The sequence below is a fragment of the Acromyrmex echinatior genome, chromosome 18 (assembly GCF_024713525.1).
Source record: "Acromyrmex echinatior isolate Ae372 chromosome 18, ASM2471352v2, whole genome shotgun sequence".
NCBI lineage: Eukaryota > Metazoa > Arthropoda > Insecta > Hymenoptera > Formicidae > Acromyrmex > Acromyrmex echinatior.
In genome coordinates, this window is record NC_141869.1 from 8,016,122 (window position 1) to 8,035,837 (window position 19,716).

The 19,716-nt window shown below is 32.4% G+C and overlaps 2 protein-coding genes, 1 long non-coding RNA gene and 1 pseudogene across 7 annotated transcripts in view; 2 read left to right on the plus strand and 2 right to left on the minus strand.

Annotated features, from left to right (window-relative positions):
- form3 (FH2 domain-containing protein formin 3) overlaps positions 1 to 13,490 on the minus strand; it is a 43,140-nt gene extending 29,650 nt beyond the window's left edge. For 2 of the 4 annotated variants that reach the window (XM_087415427.1, XM_087415426.1), the window contains exon 1: positions 5,283 to 5,529. In XM_087415427.1, the coding sequence (XP_087271553.1) occupies positions 5,283 to 5,372 (90 nt within the window). In that variant the 5' untranslated portion in view covers positions 5,373 to 5,529. Of the gene's footprint in view, positions 1 to 426; positions 709 to 5,282; positions 5,530 to 11,685 lie in introns of those variants that run through there. The other 2 variants (XM_087415428.1, XM_087415429.1) reach the window with 2 other exon arrangements.
- On the plus strand, positions 6,532 to 9,106 carry LOC147906792 (uncharacterized; annotated as a pseudogene). Its single transcript, XR_015548074.1, has 2 exons — positions 6,532 to 6,873; positions 6,954 to 9,106. The product of XR_015548074.1 is annotated as an uncharacterized LOC147906792 (transcript).
- Positions 13,491 to 13,952: 462 nt separating the features above from the next.
- Cdk8 (cyclin-dependent kinase 8) lies at positions 13,953 to 17,693 on the minus strand. The gene is made up of 12 exons (XM_011053813.2): positions 17,578 to 17,693; positions 17,351 to 17,508; positions 16,083 to 16,185; positions 15,886 to 15,996; positions 15,656 to 15,796; positions 15,368 to 15,557; positions 15,180 to 15,294; positions 15,023 to 15,121; positions 14,871 to 14,943; positions 14,710 to 14,807; positions 14,530 to 14,635; positions 13,953 to 14,207 (listed from the first exon to the last, which is right to left on the minus strand). Exons 2-12 carry the CDS (start codon positions 17,479 to 17,481, stop codon positions 14,010 to 14,012), a joined length of 1,365 nt encoding a protein of 454 aa, XP_011052115.1. The 5' UTR covers positions 17,482 to 17,508; positions 17,578 to 17,693; the 3' UTR covers positions 13,953 to 14,009.
- Positions 17,694 to 18,097: 404 nt separating this feature from the next.
- Positions 18,098 to 19,602, plus strand: LOC147906793 (uncharacterized). The gene is made up of 2 exons (XR_015548077.1): positions 18,098 to 18,940; positions 19,203 to 19,602. It is a non-coding gene; the product is annotated as an uncharacterized LOC147906793 (long non-coding RNA).
- Positions 19,603 to 19,716: the final 114 nt, after the last annotated feature.

Sequence of the window (19,716 nt, forward strand, 5' to 3'; positions counted from 1 at the left end):
TTATAGACTTTTGTTAATTTATTTCTTATTAATTGTATATTTCACATGTACGATCCAATAAAATTCTTATTAAGAAGTTTTTGCAATAACGTGGATTCAGATACGGTGAACACTAAAGTCACATTATTCTTTTTTTAATTAGTTGTTAAGAAGATGATAACTTCACTTTAGCGTTCATCATCTGGTTCAGCATCTGGGTAAACGATATTGCAAAAACTATCTATTGTTTATATTGCATCGTATGAAATAAAGACATTGGCTACTTTTATACCGTGCGCTTAGTCCGCGACCTATACGATAGATGCCTTTGTTTAACTTACAGGATAAACAAGGACACCTATTGGTATAGGCCTAAATGCACGGTGTAAACGTAGCCATTGTTTCCATACTGATTTGTTACATATTGATTATTTCGAAGAATATTACTAAGGTCTCGGTGGTTTAAAGACTTAAGACGCTCGCATGGAATGCTAAAAATCCGGGTTCGACTCCCAGCCAAGGCCAAGGTACGTAATATTTTCGGGTAAAACTTCCTCTTTACACAGCCAGCCTCAAATGACCTCGAATGACCTTGATCTTTACACTCAAGAAGATCACTGATCTTTTCTATCGCTCGTTATTAAAAAGTTACAAAACAAAACAATTTTTATAAATAGCACACAATGTTTAAACACAAAATATATATTTCAGCAGTATTTCTTCTTGACAGAGGAAGATTGGGGGTCTTCGCTTCGCATGGAAAGTCGTGCGTTCTTTGACAGGGGGGAAAGTGGGGTGGACTTCGCTTCGCGTGGAAAGTCATTACGTAAACTAGGGAGGATATGGGATAGTTTATGGATGCCTTCCAAACGACACATTATAATGATCATTTCATCTTTGTTTAATTGGCGGACAACAAGGATGTAATGATGTATCGTGTTTTGTGTACTCTTGTGTGTGTGTGTGTGTGTGTGTGTGTGTGTGTGTGTGTGTGTGTGTGTGTGTGTGTGTGTGTGTGTGTGTGCACGCGCGCGTATGTATTAGAAGGCATCTCTTAATATTATATTAACATCATGGTTAAATTAAAAAGGTTATCCATTGCGCATAGTAGCGGAGGACGTGTCACATGATCTGAGATCTCGAATCAGAAATTGAGCTCATTGCAGCGTGAACGAGTCATGTGAATGTCTGCAAATGAGCTCAAAACTTGATTGGCTGACAGATCCTCCCACTACTTCTAACCTACTGCGCACCCATGAAGGTAACCTTTCTAATTCAACCATGTATAACATTATGGCAGAAATAAGATATTTTTAAAATTTTTTTTTGTTAATTATAACTTTTTAACGAATAACAAGCCTAAAAGGTTTCAAGGTCATGACCTTGTCAACATATCAAAGTCAAGGTCATCGAAGGAGCATCCCCTAAAGTAAATATTTACCAATGCCAGATGATTTTTTGACTTAGTTTTTATTTAGTCCGCTCTACTTGCCCATGAACATCGTCAGAAGAATTACTAGACATCCTGTATATATACAAGCTTATTACTACTATTTACTATTATTTCAAAAATTAGAATATATATGTATATAATTATAAATCTATACTTTTTTTTACATTTAAAGCTTTCTTTCTACGACAAAGTAAGTGTAAGTCGAGAAAGAGAAATTGTCACCGAGGGGATGGCAAATGCCCTTTTTTGTCTCCCCTTTTGGACGTCCATGCACACAGATATAGATGAGACGAGAGACCATCAAACCAGACGAGACAAGACGTGCGCGATATCTCGATTGGTTGAAGGCATTAGGCTGTTGTAATTCCGAATATAAACGCAGTCAGGTAAAGGTCCAAGCGATGATTCACGCGAATGCAACGCGTGTTGCTGCGTTTGTTGCATAAGCTATAAGCAGGCTCACGTACACACGCGGTAGTTTCCTGCGAGGCATATCGTTCCTCAACCGATGGTTACGCGGCCTTGATGTGCGCTTGTTCGAGCGCACATGTTTATGGCTACTGCCCATCTTAGGAAGGCAACGGACGATCTTGTAAAAAACTAGGTATGCCGAGCGTGCAACAAACAGTCTAATTTCTTTTTTTACTCAGGCGATGTTATCCGACGAATCCGCTGGAGATCGTACGATCTCGCTAATTAAACTTTTCGCCCTCTCGCAAACAAGAATAGAATCCCAATGAGAAATACAAATTCGTGTTCCGCCTCCTTTCAGAATGGTAAGATTCTTGCATAAAACAACAGATTCACTACACAAAACAAAAATGAATAATCTTGGGATTACTCCTTTTGTTGCAATATATAGCCAATATATTGATGAAGTTAATTTTATTTGAAAATTTTTTACAAGAGCAAAGGAGCTTATAATGTTTCTCATTCAAATTATCTCAATTAAATTTTGTTTTAAAAAATTAAGAAAAATTTATTGTTTTAGTTAACAAAATATATAATATAGCAGAAATATATGAAGAAATGCAATTTTTATTTATTTAAAAAAGTAGAATACGCTTGACTGGCTTTACAACTGAAGAAAGAATTTTAGCTTATTTTGGAATAAAGTGTTTGCCATTTTTTATTAAATATGATGATGAATATAATTGCATTTGTGTAACAGTGAAGATTTGAGAAACATGTTGCAACTCTAGACCTATTTTTTTCTTTCTAGATATTATAAGATTTATAATTATTTCAGCATTTTTAAAACAATCCTAATTAAGGAGCTAAGGAATTCAATATCTAATTTATTTATAATTTTGGATAAAACTACTTTTACATATGAACAATCAACATTCTGTTTAGGCCTGTCTAGGACATCCCATTAATCACTACGAATACTGAAGATCTAGCTATATCACATTACGTACTACTCGTATAAAGTTTCAGTACTCGCAGTGTATAACAGAACGCAGCCTCTTTAAAATTTTTGTAACTATTTAAAATAAATCTTGCTTTATAAAAAGAGTAAAATCTTTTATATTAAAGATTGAAAATTCAGTCATTCTTTTTCAAAGCTAGTTCAATTTTCATTCTTTAGACTAAGATTCCGCTTTAAATAATTTAAAGAGTATATAAATCGCAATACGCAAAACGCAGTCGCAACTACTGATGGGTATTATTTCGTTAAGTATTACTGTAATCGTTATTGAGAAATAACTTTAATAATCATTATCAAATGGAAAATAACGGTTAACGGACTAAACGGTTATTTTTATCAAGTCTTAAATGAGAATAGAAATTTTCAAAGCTATCACTTGGGGATCATTTTATTTCTATGTCTTCGCGTGTATTTTTCTTCGTAGAAATCGAAAATAATTATTATAATGACGCCAGACTTAAGGAAAAATTGATACATCGAAATAAAATGAACAAAATCTTTACTCACATCATTATAAAATCACTATCAGTTATGTTTCAATAATTTATTTATGAAATTAATTTCAAATTGGATCAAATACGAATAATATTGCACCACAAAACGTTAATTAGATTACATTTTTCATTATAATGTCATTTCGGTACCAACGTTTGGAGTGGGGGAAACGGTAAAAAAATGACAAATGTTATAATGAAATATATAATCTAAAGAACACGTTTTGTGATGCAATATTATTCGCATTTGGTCTAATTTGAAATTAATTTCATAAATAATTTATTGGAATATAATTAATAGTGATTTAATAACGATGCGAATAAGAATTTTATTCATTTTATTTCGATGTACTAATTTTTCCTTAAGTATGGCATTATTATAATAATTTCGGTTTTTTTTTATTTTCGGTTTCTACGAAGAAAAATACATAAGAAAACATATAAATAAAATGATCCCCAATCAATATAGCACAGGAAAATTAAATTTTTTTTGCGTTTCGGAAACGCAAAAATGCCATGAAAGATTTGTTTGCGGGAAGTTGTTCGAAATAACAATACATATAATATTATGCAACATACCAAAATAGTAAAAGTTTTTTTAAATCCCCCGCCAGCGGACTTGAAAAATTTTCAGTTTCAAAAACTAATAAAGTGTTGTTTTTTAAAAATATCTCAAAAAGTATTTGTTTTATTGAAATAAAGATCATTATCAAAAAGAAAGCTAATAAAATTATGAACAACAGACCAGTCTGTCTGCTGGCAGTCAGGACTTTTAACATGTTATATACACTTTCGAATAATTTTCCACAAACAAATCTTTTATAGCAATTTTGCTTCCAAAAAATCTAATTTTGCTGGGCTAGTAGCGAAACCCTCGAAAATTTCTACCCTTCTTTTATAAGTAAGTAAAAAGTAAATAGTAAGTTTAAGATTTTACTATGTATCTTTTTTTTGCAGTAGAAGCACTGTCGGCGGTGTTGTTGCATTACTAGTGTGTGTATAGTGATTTCAAACTCTAATATTCTTTTCATTTTTAAAAGTTTTATTATCCTTTTCGTTTTTCTAATTACTTTTTATTTGTGATTAGGGTAATATAATATTATTAAATATTATTTACTATTATAGTTATAAAATATAACAGATAGCTGTTTAAATAACCAATTAAAGTAACAGTAATTGTTATAACCGTTTACAAAAAATAATCGTTTAGCCCATTAAAATGCTTGTCATAACAGTCAATTAGAAACAGTATCATTGACGCCGATTGATTGTTATGATAAGTGTTTCGAATGCGTTTTGCAGCTTATCTACGGGTCTTTAGATCAGTGAACCTGCAACAACCGCCCCTGGACCTCATGCAACACACCTATAAATTTTTTATGATCCTTGACAGTTGGCTCATGGAAAATAATATCCGAAGAAATATAATCATATTTTCTATTTTATGCAAACAAAATAAACATTGTGACTCATAAGATTTTATCTATTTCTAAAAATGATCTTTAAATAAGGTACATATCATTGTCTTATAATGTTTTCCAATAAAAAAACATAATATTACACAGTGATTATTTCTTTTTATTTAATAGTGTCAAACAACAAGATGATGATTCACTGTGTGAATAACTAATAATTGTGCTACACTGTGTCGTTTATGTTTTTTACTGGAAAGCATCCTTAGATAGATGAAACTTTTCTTGAAAAATTCGCGCTTCCCGCGAAGGATATCCGGAGAAAAAAAGATTGGCGGGAAAGAGAAACTTGTAGCCATTCTTCGGGCAGATATATGGCATTCAGTACATTAGCGGCGACTTGACAATAACTGCTAATTGTAGGCAACGTAAGAAGGCGCAATCGACCTTCACTTGTATATACGTGAGCGTATAAACACTGCTGTCATATGTGTAAGTAAAATGACACTCACGGCGATCGCAGAATGCCATATTGGGCATCGTTGACCTCGTCTCTTCTCGCCTCCTCTTTTCTCTTCTCCTTGTCTCTCTCTTTCTCTCATAGTTCGTTCTGTCTCTCTGAGACACACACCATTACACTCCTCCCCTCCCACGCCTTTCACTCACAAAAAAGGTTTCAGCTGTCGCCAGTGTCGTTCCTTGGCTACGTCACGCCGAGAGAAGCATGATCGACGCGATCTTGATTCGATTTATCCCGCGATCCTAGAGTGAATGGATCCAGCGCGACAAGGCAGATTTTGCAGTTTTAAACAGAGAAGAAGAGATTATCCATAGATTATGGAGTAAGAACAAACTTTCCAAAAAATTGTTTAGAAAATTGGTCTCTTTATTCTTCGGTCAGGTTTTACAAAAGGAAAGTCGGATGACGACATTCTTTTGCATTATAAATCAATAAGAACCGAGTAGAATGGAAATAACTAAAAGATTGTTAAATCAAACAAAAGATGATTAACATTTTAAAATTCTTTTTTTCGATTATTCATGCCTTATATTGTACATTCCGCGCCAAATACAGGGTGGGCCATCTATTGGTACGTTTTTAAAAATGCGATCAAATGAGCATACATTGATATTTTTTATTAATTTTTTTTTTGTTGTGAAGCTAAAAGTATCCGCGTCAAGAATGAAAAACGATTTCGTTCATGTGGCTCCCTCTACTGGCCTTACAGTATGCCATTCGGTCACCCCAATTATTAATGACATTTTGGACTACCTCGGCGCCAATTTCACTCAAAACAGTCGTAATATAATGTCATCCACTAACATCCCTTTCTCACGAACTTTCCTCACCAATTTGCGTATAGCTCCTTCGGTGGGTGCTCTATCACGACCCATATTTCTTTTCAAAATTCGTACAGTTTCGGCGACACAGCACTGACTTTGAAAATAAGTTTTTAAAATTTCAAAACGCTCTTCAAGAGAAAACATGTTGTTTCGTGCCGCGGACGGTATGACTAATAAACTGTCAAAATTTCGGGTCTGTAGCTCGTTCGGTGTTGCCATACGACGAAATTCAAAAACGTACCAATAGATGGCCCACCCTGTACTATAAACTCTTAGTAAGTCAAACAATCGCAAGTACATGATAAAAATAAAAACTTACCTATAGAGTTTGATTTGGATCGTTTGGATTTAATTGGAATAGTTTACAGATTTTGAATAGAGAGAGGAATTACAATAAAAGACAAACGTTTAAAATGCTACATATAAAACGAATAAAATAAGTTTAAACTTTCAAATAAACACGGAATTTTTAGACCATGCCTATATGTCAGCTATTAATACTATTTACAAATTTTTTCGTTTATGATAATACATTTGACTTTAGTCTTTGAGTTATATTGATATCAGTGGAGATACACATTATTTGTCTCTTTATAACGGAAACGTTCACATATTGTTCAAGTATCTCTGCTATTATCTGACGAAAAGTTTATTTGGATTAAATTTCATACCTTATTTAATTATTTATTATATTTATTTGTCACAATTTTTTATTTGATTGACTGGATAATATATAAATATGCGAGTTGCATCAATTTGGTAAGTGACTATCTGCTTTTTCGTTAAAAATATGATGTCGTTTTTTACCTTAATTTTATTATAGCTTTACTTTATGATAGTTTTCCTATTTCCTTCTGGCCAATAAACTAGGATGAATCTAAAGAATCTTTTTGGTAGATGGTATGGTGGATGGTTAGCATCAAGATTATTGCACTATTTGTAGATCAAGTTAATACGTTCAATTTCCGTTGAAAATAATTTAAATCGAAACATGTACGGATATATATTAAAATACTGTTTTATCAGAAATGGACTTTTAAACTTTTTATTATTACACTTGCACATAAAGTACTGCACTGACTCTCACTTTCAATCTCGAATTATGGACAAAAATGGATTTGAGGCTCTCGAACCTGTTTTGAATTGAAAGAATAGCAATTATAATATTATATCTCATAAGATCGTATATGTGAGAAATACCTGTAGAAATCAATGCCTTAAACGGTCTAGCTGGATCTTAAGTGCTTGTATGTGTGAATTTATATACTACATATGTAATCCTTTAAAATGCGCGACGAAATGATTTTTCGATCTTGAAACGTAAACTCTACTAAACTACCGCAGTAATATCACGCACCAGCAATTTAATGATGCTTTTTCGCATCTTAAAACGATCTTAATCATGCTGAGTGACATATTAAAATCTGTAAATAATTAGTTCTTATTGTGAAAAATATTATTTCGGCCGGGAGTCGAACCTAAATCTTTTGCATTCCGCGCGAGCATCCTAAGTCTTTAGAGTACCGAGGAAAGTAAGACGATTAATAAATCAATATTTGGGAAATATTTTAGATAGTTGTAAAAAGGCAAATTATAGAGTTTTTGAAAAACAATTTTATAACAAAACACTAATTGAGTTTTAGAAGACAGTACTCGTGCGAGACAGCGATCTAAACCATTATAGACGAGTGGAAAAATAGTGAAAGAAAAATGATAGGGATAATTTTTATGGATCTTAAACGAGCATGAAACAATAAATAGGGAAAGATTATTAGGAAAATTATATCAGTATGGAATTAGAAGTATGATTTTAGAATAGTTAAGGTTATATCTAGAAAACAGAACACAAGTCCGTTCAACAATAAATGTTCAAAGTTATTGTCCACAGAGTATGGAATATCACAGAGATTTGTTTGTTATTTAGTCCGTTGTTATTTATAATTTATATAAATGATATAATCAAAATTTGTCCAGAAGTATGCAATATAAAAATATTTACAGAAGATACGCTAATATACGTAACTGGATAGAGTAATACGGAATTAGAGAATAAAATGAAATGAATGGTATTTAACATAGTAGAAGGATAGATGAATGTAAATAAATTAAAATTAAATGCAGAGAAAACAAAATTTGTGATAGAAGTATAAGGAAAAAGCTATGAGTAGTAATATTACGTTTAAATGTTTGAATGGAGCTGTAATAGAACGGGTTGAAACAATGAAGTACCTAGGAATAATCATTGATGATAGACTTTGGTTTAAAAACTACTGTGATTACATTTGCTAAAGAAAATAGGGAAAAAACGGGTTTTTAAAAAAATAGGTAATTTTCGACTTACACTAGATGTATAGTATATAAGACAATCATAGCAACCTCACTTTGAGTATTGTGTAATGTTGTTGATTGATATGGGAGAAATATACATATGGGAATTGCAGAAGGTATAAAACCGAGCTATGAGAATCATATTGCAATATAACAGATACCCCAAAGTAGAAGACATACTGCAAACACTGCAATTTGTGTTCAAGTTTGTAAAACAGGCTTTATTATAATGTGTGTACTTTTATTTTTAAAATTCTAAATGACATGATGCCAGAACAATGAAGAAATAAGTTACACACTGTGTGAATTGAGAGCGAAAGACACGGCAAATCGGGAATATTGTAATAAAATTCCGCAAAACAAAAAGTGTAAAAAAGAGTATGTTTTACGAAGGAAAATTACTCGTGTAACACCTTATCGTAAGACTTGCGCCATTTAAAAGAGTATATTAAAAGAATATATAATATTTAAATGTTACTTAGATTTAAGATTATGTATAATATTATTCGTATTTTGGAATAGCTAAGAAAGCTAATAAAGAATCATTCATTCTCCTCCTCCTCTCTCCCCCCTCTCTCTCGGATGGAACAGAACATTAAATTTATGACAAAACATTGAACGCAAATTAATGAATTATTTTATCGATTTAAGCCGCGTCTACAAATTAGTCGATAGTCGGAAGCGGGTCTGATGAGTTTTTTTACAATAAGCTGTTACCTACTCTTTACATCTTAAGTCATAATAAATTGACCAATTGCAGTCAATTATTTCTCACATTTGGTTTTGATTGCTCAATTTCTTATGGCTTAAGACTTAAAGCTTAGATAATAGCTTATTGTAGAAAGTCTATGAAGGATTGTCAATGAGTTGGGATTAGTCGAAATTATCGAAATCGATAAATTAGTATGGCTTGCAACCAACTTCTAAGACTATCTACTATCGACTCATTGTAAACTCAGACTTACATTTATGTGAATTCGATTGGAAGCATTAGTGCGCCCTAGTGCATATTAAAGCCATTGTACACTGATTTAATTTGAGTATAAAAGTGAAATACAAATATTTTGAATTATAATATAAAATACATATTTTACGTAATAGTATAATAAAATGTATTGCGTATTTCTGAATTTAATCGATTTCTATGTTTATGTATAAACATATTTTTACGTTATTTTGTGTACGATGACTTTAATGTGCACAGGACCGAGTGCGTCCAATCGAATTCGTTAAATATTGTATCATTGCATGTTATGTATTATGTTTCAAAGGACAGGATATCTTTATTTTAATACGATATTTTTTATTTATACAATATAAGTCCCCATTGAATCGAAATTGTGTGAAATGTAAAACAGTCACTGCTCAAATACAGTGTCTGCATTGTACTAACGGCATTAAAGTATCGTTTATCATCCAGTGAAACTACTGTGACTGTAGCACGAGCATTTAATTTTTAATGATCTTTTCTAACAAAGTATCCTTTCGTCGTGAGAGAAAAATACGAAAATCCCCGTCGCAAACGCGCGAGAGACATCACCTGTGTGGCCACTACGCGGTGAGTAATTAGAATTCGCACACGATAGTCGAATCGCGTAGCATATTTCTTCTTTCTTCTATTTTATTTTTAAGGTTCCTAAGTACCACAGCCTTATTGACGTCAGAAGTGAGAAATGACACGTTTTTATTACATGTTATTTATAAATAAAGACAATTTAGATAAAACAAAATAATGAGACTGCTTTAAAAGATTTGTAAAAATGGATGAAAACTATGCTCATCCACCCTCTGACAATCAGTAAATAATTGTAAAAGTAATAAAAGATACGTGTAAGTGAAAATAAGCTACGCTTGCGCACTGAATAAAAGCATTTCATATGCCTTTTATTATTTTTTACGATTGTTTATTGTCAGGGGGGATAAGCATAGTTTCCGTATTTTTATAAATTTTTATAAATTTTTAAAGCGATTTCATCATTTTGTTTTATCCAAATTTTTATTTTCAAATGGTATGTAACACAAATTAATGCGTTATTTCTCGATTGATCTCTTTTGATGATTCAATATGGCTGTGATGACTATACACAAGCGCCTTAAATCCTTTCTATAATTTCGTAAGCATAGTTGTAAGTGGTTATAGTTACAAAAATTAATCAATCACAATCGAATATTCTTTTCATATTCGACTATGAATGCGATTTACTTCATGTTGCAAATGTTTTGAAACACACATTCTTTGATTGATCAATGAAGTATTTGTAATATCAAGTAGATAGCACAATGTGATTGGTCAATTCTTACAATCACTTACAAGTATGTTTACACAATCGTAGTTCCAAATACTTATTTATAATGCTATATCCTATTTATTTGATATTACAGAGGCTGTAATATTCAAAAATGAAGAGACGAAACATTCAGCACTGAAGAAACGCGGGAATAATATAAATATACAATCTCTATTAGATTCTATTAGATCTCTATTAGTGTCTAATAAAAATGTAACTACTATTGAGAATAGTTTACTTCAACTTTCAACAAATTTATCAAAGTTTTATTATTATTAAAAAAATACCTATATACTTTTCTTCTAAGATATAAGATGAGACTGATATATATAATAAATACGTTTCATGCTTTCCTTGATTTTCTTGAATATTTCTCAAATCATGAAAACATATATAAGCAATTTTTTTTTAGAAAAAAATCGAAAAATGTCTTTTAAAGTTTAAGAATTTCATAACAAGATGGTAGTTTAAAAAATTCTAGATATTCTTACTCTTTTGATGTCATAATTATATTCACACGCGATAAGTGCCCATATAACACTATATTAATATTTTAATTTAGTTATTTTTAATCTCTGCTTTTAGGATCTATTTTTTTGAGATCTATTTCGAAATATCCTGCGATTTTTCCAGATTTTCACAATGACCTTAGATATTTATATAATAATCAATTAATAAAAGAAACGATCCTATCATTCTATCATTCATCGTACAAATATAAATAAGATTAGAGGTCCTATAACAAAATCCAGCCACAAGATGGCAAACTTTTGATTAGCCCATCGTTTTTAGTTAAAATGAGTAATTTTAATAAGTTAGAATGAGATAGCATATACAAAAAAAAGACAGTATATACACTCTTCTTTTTCACTCATGTTTTAACAAAATTGCTCGTGGCCAAACTCTGTTATAGGATCTCTAAATAAAATGAGCGTTAACGATTGGACCGTCTCACCTGCTTTATTCACTCGTCGGAGCAACGCGACAACTCAACAGACAGCACATCGCCCGACTCGAGTGGCACGCGTATACGCACTTTTTTTAGTCAAGCGACTCGTGTAAACTGCGTTACAGGAGCCTGCAACGACGACGCGACGTATGCAATTAATCGTACTGGCGGCACGACTCGTATTGCGCGCGTGCGCGATAGATCCCCTCTACCGTTTAATCGACGCCCAAGTCCGATCGCTTTCCCTCTCCTTTGCGTGATCAAGCCCTTCTTTCCTTCGTTCCTCGCTTTCGCCCGTCGTGCTATCTTTCCCGTCTTCGCGACCATCATTGGAGCTCTTATATGGAGATCTTTCCAGTAAAGACACGTATATTACTGGTCTAGTTTCTACCGAAGACAGAGCATGAACTACGCCATCCGTGAGTAAAATTGGTCAATAAAAAGAGATAGAGCACAGTCCGATAGATAATCTCTATCTTTCTATTCAATCAATCACAATATGTTAGGAGAATAAAGATTAATCGTTTTTATGCTCCCTCTTTCTCTCTCATTTTTATTAACTAGTATTATATATTGTTTAGATATGAATGGCACAGTTCGTGCTCTATAGCCTATGGCACACATAAAAACGTAAGGCAATAAGACTTAAGCAGTAAGCGAATTGGCCGATCACAATAAAAATCGTAAGACCAGTAAGAGCTACCGTAGACAAAGGCTGTGTTCCAAAATTTACTATCAGTACTGGAAATCTATAATTTACGTCACGTGCACTATAGATTTTCAGTGCTGGCAGTAAATTCTGTAACAGTAACCATAAACTTAAGTTGATGAACCAATCAAGATATTGCTTTAGATCTATTATGTAATCTAACAGAAATAAAAATAGCAGTAAACTTATCTGTAAATCAATTTTCAACATTAAAATTTCTCTTATGGATAACTTTATTGCTATTTCTATTTCCATTAGATTATGTAGATATAAAGCAATATTTTGATTGACTCATCTGCTTAATTTTACGTATTTTACTTATGATTACTGTTACAGAAATTTTGTCTGCGGTAGCCATAAAAAATTCAATGTTGCGCGTGGTCTACAATGGTAGTAACAGTAGTGGATGAGACTGTAAGAGTAACAAATTAATCAATTACAATTGAATGTGAGAAAAATAATCGGCTGTGATTGATCAATTTCTTACTCTTACAGCCTCATCCATTACTGATACTGCTATTGTAGACCATGCATTACGATTTCTTTACTGAGTAGTGATGTAACTTTTTTCTTAGAGCTGAAACATGAAAAGTGAAATTTTTTTTGTATATGTGTCTATATGTACATATACATAAAAATTTTCACTTTTCATGTTTCAGCTGAAAAAAAAAGTTACATAATCGCTATCCTACTCACGTTTTATTGCCTTATATTTTTGCTGTAGGGTCCAAAGGACCCTGCACGCATTTTCCATAATTTTCCACAATAATTATAAGACATATATATAAGAGTTAGCTAATCGAAGCTGAAAATTTTTGAAAATTTTTGACTATGATTGACTAATTTTTACGTCTCTACGATTACCGATATGGAAAGTGTGTGCACGACTCCTAAATCTTTGGTTTCCATCAAAGCATTAATTCAACATCTAAGTCCAGATCCTCATATGGACAACAGCGCTCTCACATCGAATGCTGAATGGTGAAAAACTAGTTGTAGAGGTAAAATTTACTCCCATCAACCGTTTTTCACCAATCAGCGTTCGATGTTAAAGCGTTGTTGTCTGCATAAGGATGATACGACGAAGTCTATGGAAATGCGTTTGATTGCGCTCATTTCACTCCTTAGTGAAATGAGATCACTGCTTAGATCCACAAGGTCACTCTAATGAAAACAGAATACTGGAAGTTTATCATGATGTAAGTCGGAATGGATTCCGATTAGAATTATTTTCTTTTCCCTAAAATAATAATAATAAAATAATAAAAATCTAAGTAATAATTGAATAATTTCGATCGGAATCAATTTTAAAAATAATTCCATAATACGTACCCTGTAAAACCTAATTAAAGATTTCGGTAGAAACTAGACTATTGATATGAAACAGAGGATAGATGGCAACGGAAGTAAAAGCGGATTTAGGACAAAAAATGTTACGCATGTTGAATGACGAGCGTTCTTTCCGTATATACGCACGTACGTACACATGCGCGCATGTACGAATATATATGGACTAATTGTGACTTCTTATTGACAGAATTATTGAATTAAATTAATGCATTAGTGATAGTTTAAGTTTTGGCCTAATTCTGTCTAATCACTTTAATTACGAGTTACAAAATTAGAAACGTTGATGGAAGTTCGACGGTTGCGTTGGTTGAGCCGTCGAATAAACCATCCCCGGTTGTTGGTGGGTCATCGCGTGGCTCTGATGCTGATGGAACTCAGGAGCACCATGCGGCCCGTTCAGTCTCACCCGTTTCGCGTTCTGTCCATGATTATGATCGCCGTTACCTTGTTGCTGTTGGGTCTGCTGTTGCTGTTTCACGAATATTCGGATGAGCGACAAGGCGATGTTCAAAAAATCAGTTCAATCCTCAACTACCATATAGCGACGGAGTTTAGACAGTGGCAAAGTAGGCTTCACTCGCCTTGCCACTGCGGCGGTCATAAGGGGGGCGTTTGAACAATTGAAATCATATTTTTTAAAAATGTAGAAGATTCATAATTATAAATACTTATTTGGATATTACAAACTATGTCTGTACTAAAGTAGTTGTGATTATTTTATTATAGTAGTTGCGGCTTAAACCATATAAAATATATCATATAAATGTTCTTAATATATCGGAAATAATTACCGTTTGTTGCTGATTTTGCCTCGCTTTATTTTCAGTCTTTTCTTCAGTATCGTCATCCGTAAGAAATTCTCTCTTAGGATAAGGGATAGGGCATCCGGCAAATATACTAAAATTTTTATGTTAAATGCAATTGAGATTAAAAAAAAATTATAATGTAAAAATATAGAAATAGATTCATACTCCTGTGTTGGCAGTGGTTCCTCCTGAAAGTAGGCATCCTGCATTGAATGTTCTGACGTAATACGCTTGTTTGGATCCATCATTAATAATTTCTGTAACTAAACAATAATATGATAAGATGACATACTACAAAATTTGTATACTTATTTTATATATCATACCAAATTAAATGCCTTGCTATCGGGTTTGATCTTATGCCGGTCCATATATTTAGTAAGTGAACAGTTTGCGTAACTAAAAATAAAAAAGAATCAATATTAAAAAATTTCGAATAAAACATTGATGGAGTTATGTTTTGAACTGACAAACTCACTTGGATCTCTTAAAATCTCTGAGCAATGTAGGATGCTCTGGCATTTTTTTAATATCCTCCCAATCTTTCTCCAATGGAAATCCCATCACATTGAATATCCTAAATAAAGATTATGTCATTCTCCATTATACAAAATAAATACAAATTATATTTTCACCTATCTAGTTGATCATGATGATATGGATTGCTTGTCTTAATGTCTTCTTGTCTACAATGAAATATAGGTTCGGATGTTAAAAGTTCTGCAAATATACATCCGATAGCCCATATGTCTGCAGTGATAGAATAAAATATTCAGTACAATTTTATATAAATTATAAAAATACAATATAGATATAGACAGACCTATAGCTTTTGTGTAATGTCTGGCTCCTAAAAGTAATTCGGGAGCTCTATACCAAAATGTAACTACAACGGGATCTAAATCTGCTAAAGGTTTAAGAGGAGCGTTAAATAATCTAGCAAAGCCCATATCGGCAATTTTTACACGTCCCCGCTCATTTCCTTCACCCATGACTAAGATATTTGCTGGTTTCTAAAATAAAGAAAATTCGTATTTTATTACAAAATTTGCAAAAGTGATAAAAATAAAAAAAATGAGAATGTTTAATGATATCCAAATAAAATAATTACCAAATCTCTATGAAGTACCCAATTGGAATGTAAATAATGAATACCATCTAAAATTTGATATAATAAGGATTTAACCATGCCTTTGGGTACCATTACTGGTTTTTTATTGGCTTTTGCTGCTCTATGAAATTTAATTATATGCTGCAAACATATTTAAATATTACTATAAAATATTTGTTGTAATGTGCCTAAAAATATTTTATTTTCAAATTAAAATTATAAACACATACCCATAAATCATGCTCAGCAAAGTCAAATAACAACCAAACTTTACGATCATTATGTGAGAGAAAAACACGAATAAGAGTAATGACATTGACATGCTTCAGTTCCCTGAGTAACTAGAATAGAAGAAAATAAGTGAAATATTCCATTGTGTTTGCGAACAAATATTTTTGCATCGTTTAAAAATAATGAGATAACTCACAGCAATTTCTCGGCATGCAGACATCGAAAGTCCTGTACCTTCAATTTGCTTGAGGCCAAAATCTTTTGTATCAGGCCGAGACTTTAATTCACTATCTGAAACACTATGTCCAACGTATTAATATTAAATTTACAAAGAATAGAATATTTCTCAGAACTAAATCATAGTATGATTTAATCAATAGGTATTTTAATTTGATTGATTTTCAATTGATACATACACAAATATGTAATGAGATAATAATTATTTAATTTTTTTGAAAAAAAAAAAGAGAAAAGATTACAGATGTGTCAAAATAATGTGAGTCTAAATGATTATATTATTCATTTAAATCTTAATGTAAGTTCAGATCTATAATGATTTGATAGTTAATAATTTTATAGGCTACTACAACAAGTCATAATTAATAAATTCAAGTAATTGCTCAATTTCTATCTTCTGCCTTATTACTAATGGCTTATTGTAAAAAACCTCTTATAAGTTAGCTGCTGACCAAACCTCATTCCTCAATTATTCTTCAGATTCACTTTTGACTGATCAACTACAGACTACTGATTCATTGTAGACTTAATGTTGATTCTACAATGAATCTGTAAGTGGTAATCTTAGTCTTAATCGGTGAATTGGCCAATCTGCGTTAATCGCTTAACAAATAGACTATTGGTCAACTTCATCAACAAGACTTATAATTACTGACTAGCGACTCCCTAGGTGCTTTCCATTTGATGACATAAGTATTGTTTTATCCTTATTACTTACTAAATGTAAAAAAAAAGATGGAATGATGCTCGTGTCAACTTGTGTCACTAAATAAAAAATACCCATTGTAGAATCAGCATAACATTTTAATTAAAAATTAGCGAGGTATTTAAAATCTCTGTATTAGACAAATGGGACGAGCTAAATCAAGAATTAGATAATCACATTAAATGCTAAATGCAAATTTCAATAGCGGATAAATCACTTTCTCGTATTAAAAAAATCTTGAATAGAAGATGATCGATACGAGGCACAGCATATCCTTTTATATGGAAATAAATATGGCTCCAATGTAAATTCAGAGCCCTTTAGGAGAATTAATCAATAAGTTTTTTTATCTGAGATTAATCTGAGGAAGTAGAACGATCTTGTGCAATACGTGTTATGCGTTATGCAAGAATCTGTGCTTCCCGTCTTATACTGTTAAATGTACTGTTAAATAATCCAAGCATATAAGAAAAATCATGGAAGTTTCGCAAAGTAATCAAAATTAGGTTAAGAAAACTAACCCTTCTTTCCGGCGAGCTTTATATACGTGCCCATATGTACCTCTTCCAACCTTGCAACCCTCAAACTCAAACAGATCCTCGACCTTCGTGCGGTCTTTTTGCGTCTTCATTTTAAATTCATAATCCATCATGTTTAGCGTTATTAGAACAATTATCAACTATAAACAAACATTTTTTTTATGCGAGTGAATAAAACCACAGACTTCCATATATACTACTAGACTCACTAGACTCACTGCTAACTCATTCGAAAGAGTGACCCCCAATTTGATGTTGCATTATACGCATGTGTCGAGAACTGCGCGTGATTACATAAAAAATATTTGTTTTATATTACTACTCGTATCGCCTCGCCACCGACGATTATGGAAATTAGCGTGCCTGTTAAAATTTAAGTGATTATAAGTCCCGATTACATCAATGTTGTTTGATTTTAAGCAAAATTTAAAAATCTTTCTTTCTTTTTTTAAGGCCGACAGACGGGATGATTTTTTTCTGGGTGCTTTCCAATTGCAATATCCCTAGACACTTTCGTACACACGGCGACACAACTTGCGTTCCAATTGTCCATTATCGACACAACACTACACATTTGTACTAAGTCGAGGGCTGTATAAGCTAATGTTTTCTAGTGACAATTATATATGGTTCATCTAAAAAGTATCCGCGGTTTTTTGTCACTAGATGGTGTTGATTGTCAATCAATCCCATTGCAGATACTTTTTAGATGACCCAATATAACTGCGACAGCTATAATGAGGTTGGAAGACGTCGAGTAGCCGGCACTTTTACTTTTTTTTATTTAATACAGGCGGAAAAAATTACATTTATACTCGTTCATTCATAGTTAGGCCTTATATTGGGTCATCTAAAAAGTATCCGCGGTTTTTTGTCACTAGATGTGTGTTGATGGTCATATATCTAGTGACAAAGTACCGCGGATACTTTTTAGATGACCCAATATTTAAGGCTGCCTTAAATTTATCTTTAGATACTCTACGAATTATTTCATTGGCTGCTGAGCATCTAAAAATAAATTAAGGAAGCCTTAAGTACAAAGTCTGACTATGAATACGGGCATTAATCTAACTCTATCCGAAACGGATCTCAATCATGCACAGTGTAAACATTCTGTTCCAATTGAATCGTGCACGATGATACACTTTGTGCATTTCTGTGTACGTTTGTGTTAAGATGTGTTAAGCAATTGGAAAGCACTCTCTGTGCATACGTTTATATGGTTACGCAAGTTGTGTAGATATGTCTTTAGGGAATCGCTCCTGGGGACGCTTGATGCTTGGCATCTAAATGCACCTTAAAGGTTCACCATGCCTTTCTTTGTTTACTTATTGTATTTTTATGTTTATGACTGTTAAAAGCTGCGTTCCGTTTCACGCATGATGCCATCATTTATCCTTGTTTAACATTCGGTGAATAATAGAGATAAATAATGCAGCATGCGCATCATGCGTGAAATAGAACGTAGCCATAATCAGATACGACCGGATGTGCGTCATTGATAATGAATCTATCGTAGTGTCTATAAATTGGTAAATTGTGTGTTTGACACTTTTGACAGCCAGTCGAGCAGTAAGTACAGCAGTATTTTTTATAATTGTAAAGATACAGTGAAGTCATCCGTAATTGTCATGTATGTAATGCTATTGTATTTTATTAAATGAACATGTATATGATTTGAAAGTGTCCGAATAAAAAAGATTTCTTCACAAATAGAAGCGCAAATCAGAGAAACATGTGCAGTCTATACAATTATTGGTACAGCTAACTGCTTTTTTATAAATAGTGTTAAATTAGTAAGTTATTCTTTTCAGTAGATTCCCTTTTATTGTAGTTCAGCGCCCAAACTATCCCCACTTTTTCTTGCACCGTATAAGTTTAGTCTCCTACTTTGTATTCACCGCAACCGAAAAAACGAAGTTATCAGCGAATTTTTTTGCCATTGTGGAGTTGTAAAATGAATTGCAGAGATTTTACTCCTTTTTGTTACTCTGTGGTAAGTACAGATCATACAGATTGCACACAGCTTTTATAAAGCCGAAAAAATGTCACGATATGATAGTTCTAGATGGACGCCATATTGAACTAAGAAATAGTAAAGTCTCAATTTATAAAGTTTTTTTACAATCTCGGCTTAAATTCCACCTTACAGATACATATTAATTCGTATACTTTAATCCTGAAACTGATTTTTAAATTTATAAAAGAGGAAAAAAGTAATTGTTATACAAAAATTATGTGGCTTAATCGGTAATACAGACGGCCTTAGAATCTTCTTAAAAGTTATTTAATAGAACCCTTAAGGCAAATCTCTAAATATGTATTCAAAAATATTCAATTTTGCAATA

Coding starts and splice junctions, on each gene's coding strand:
- Cdk8 (XM_011053813.2), bottom strand. CDS start 17,481: ATGATGGATTATGAATTTAAAATGAAGACGCAAAAAGACCGCACGAAG. Junction 15,997..16,082: donor CTGCATGCCGAGAAATTGCT/GTGAGTTATCTC, acceptor CTTCTATTCTAG/TTACTCAGGGAACTGAAGCA. Junction 15,797..15,885: donor TTGCTGAGCATGATTTATGG/GTATGTGTTTAT, acceptor ATATGTTTGCAG/CATATAATTAAATTTCATAG.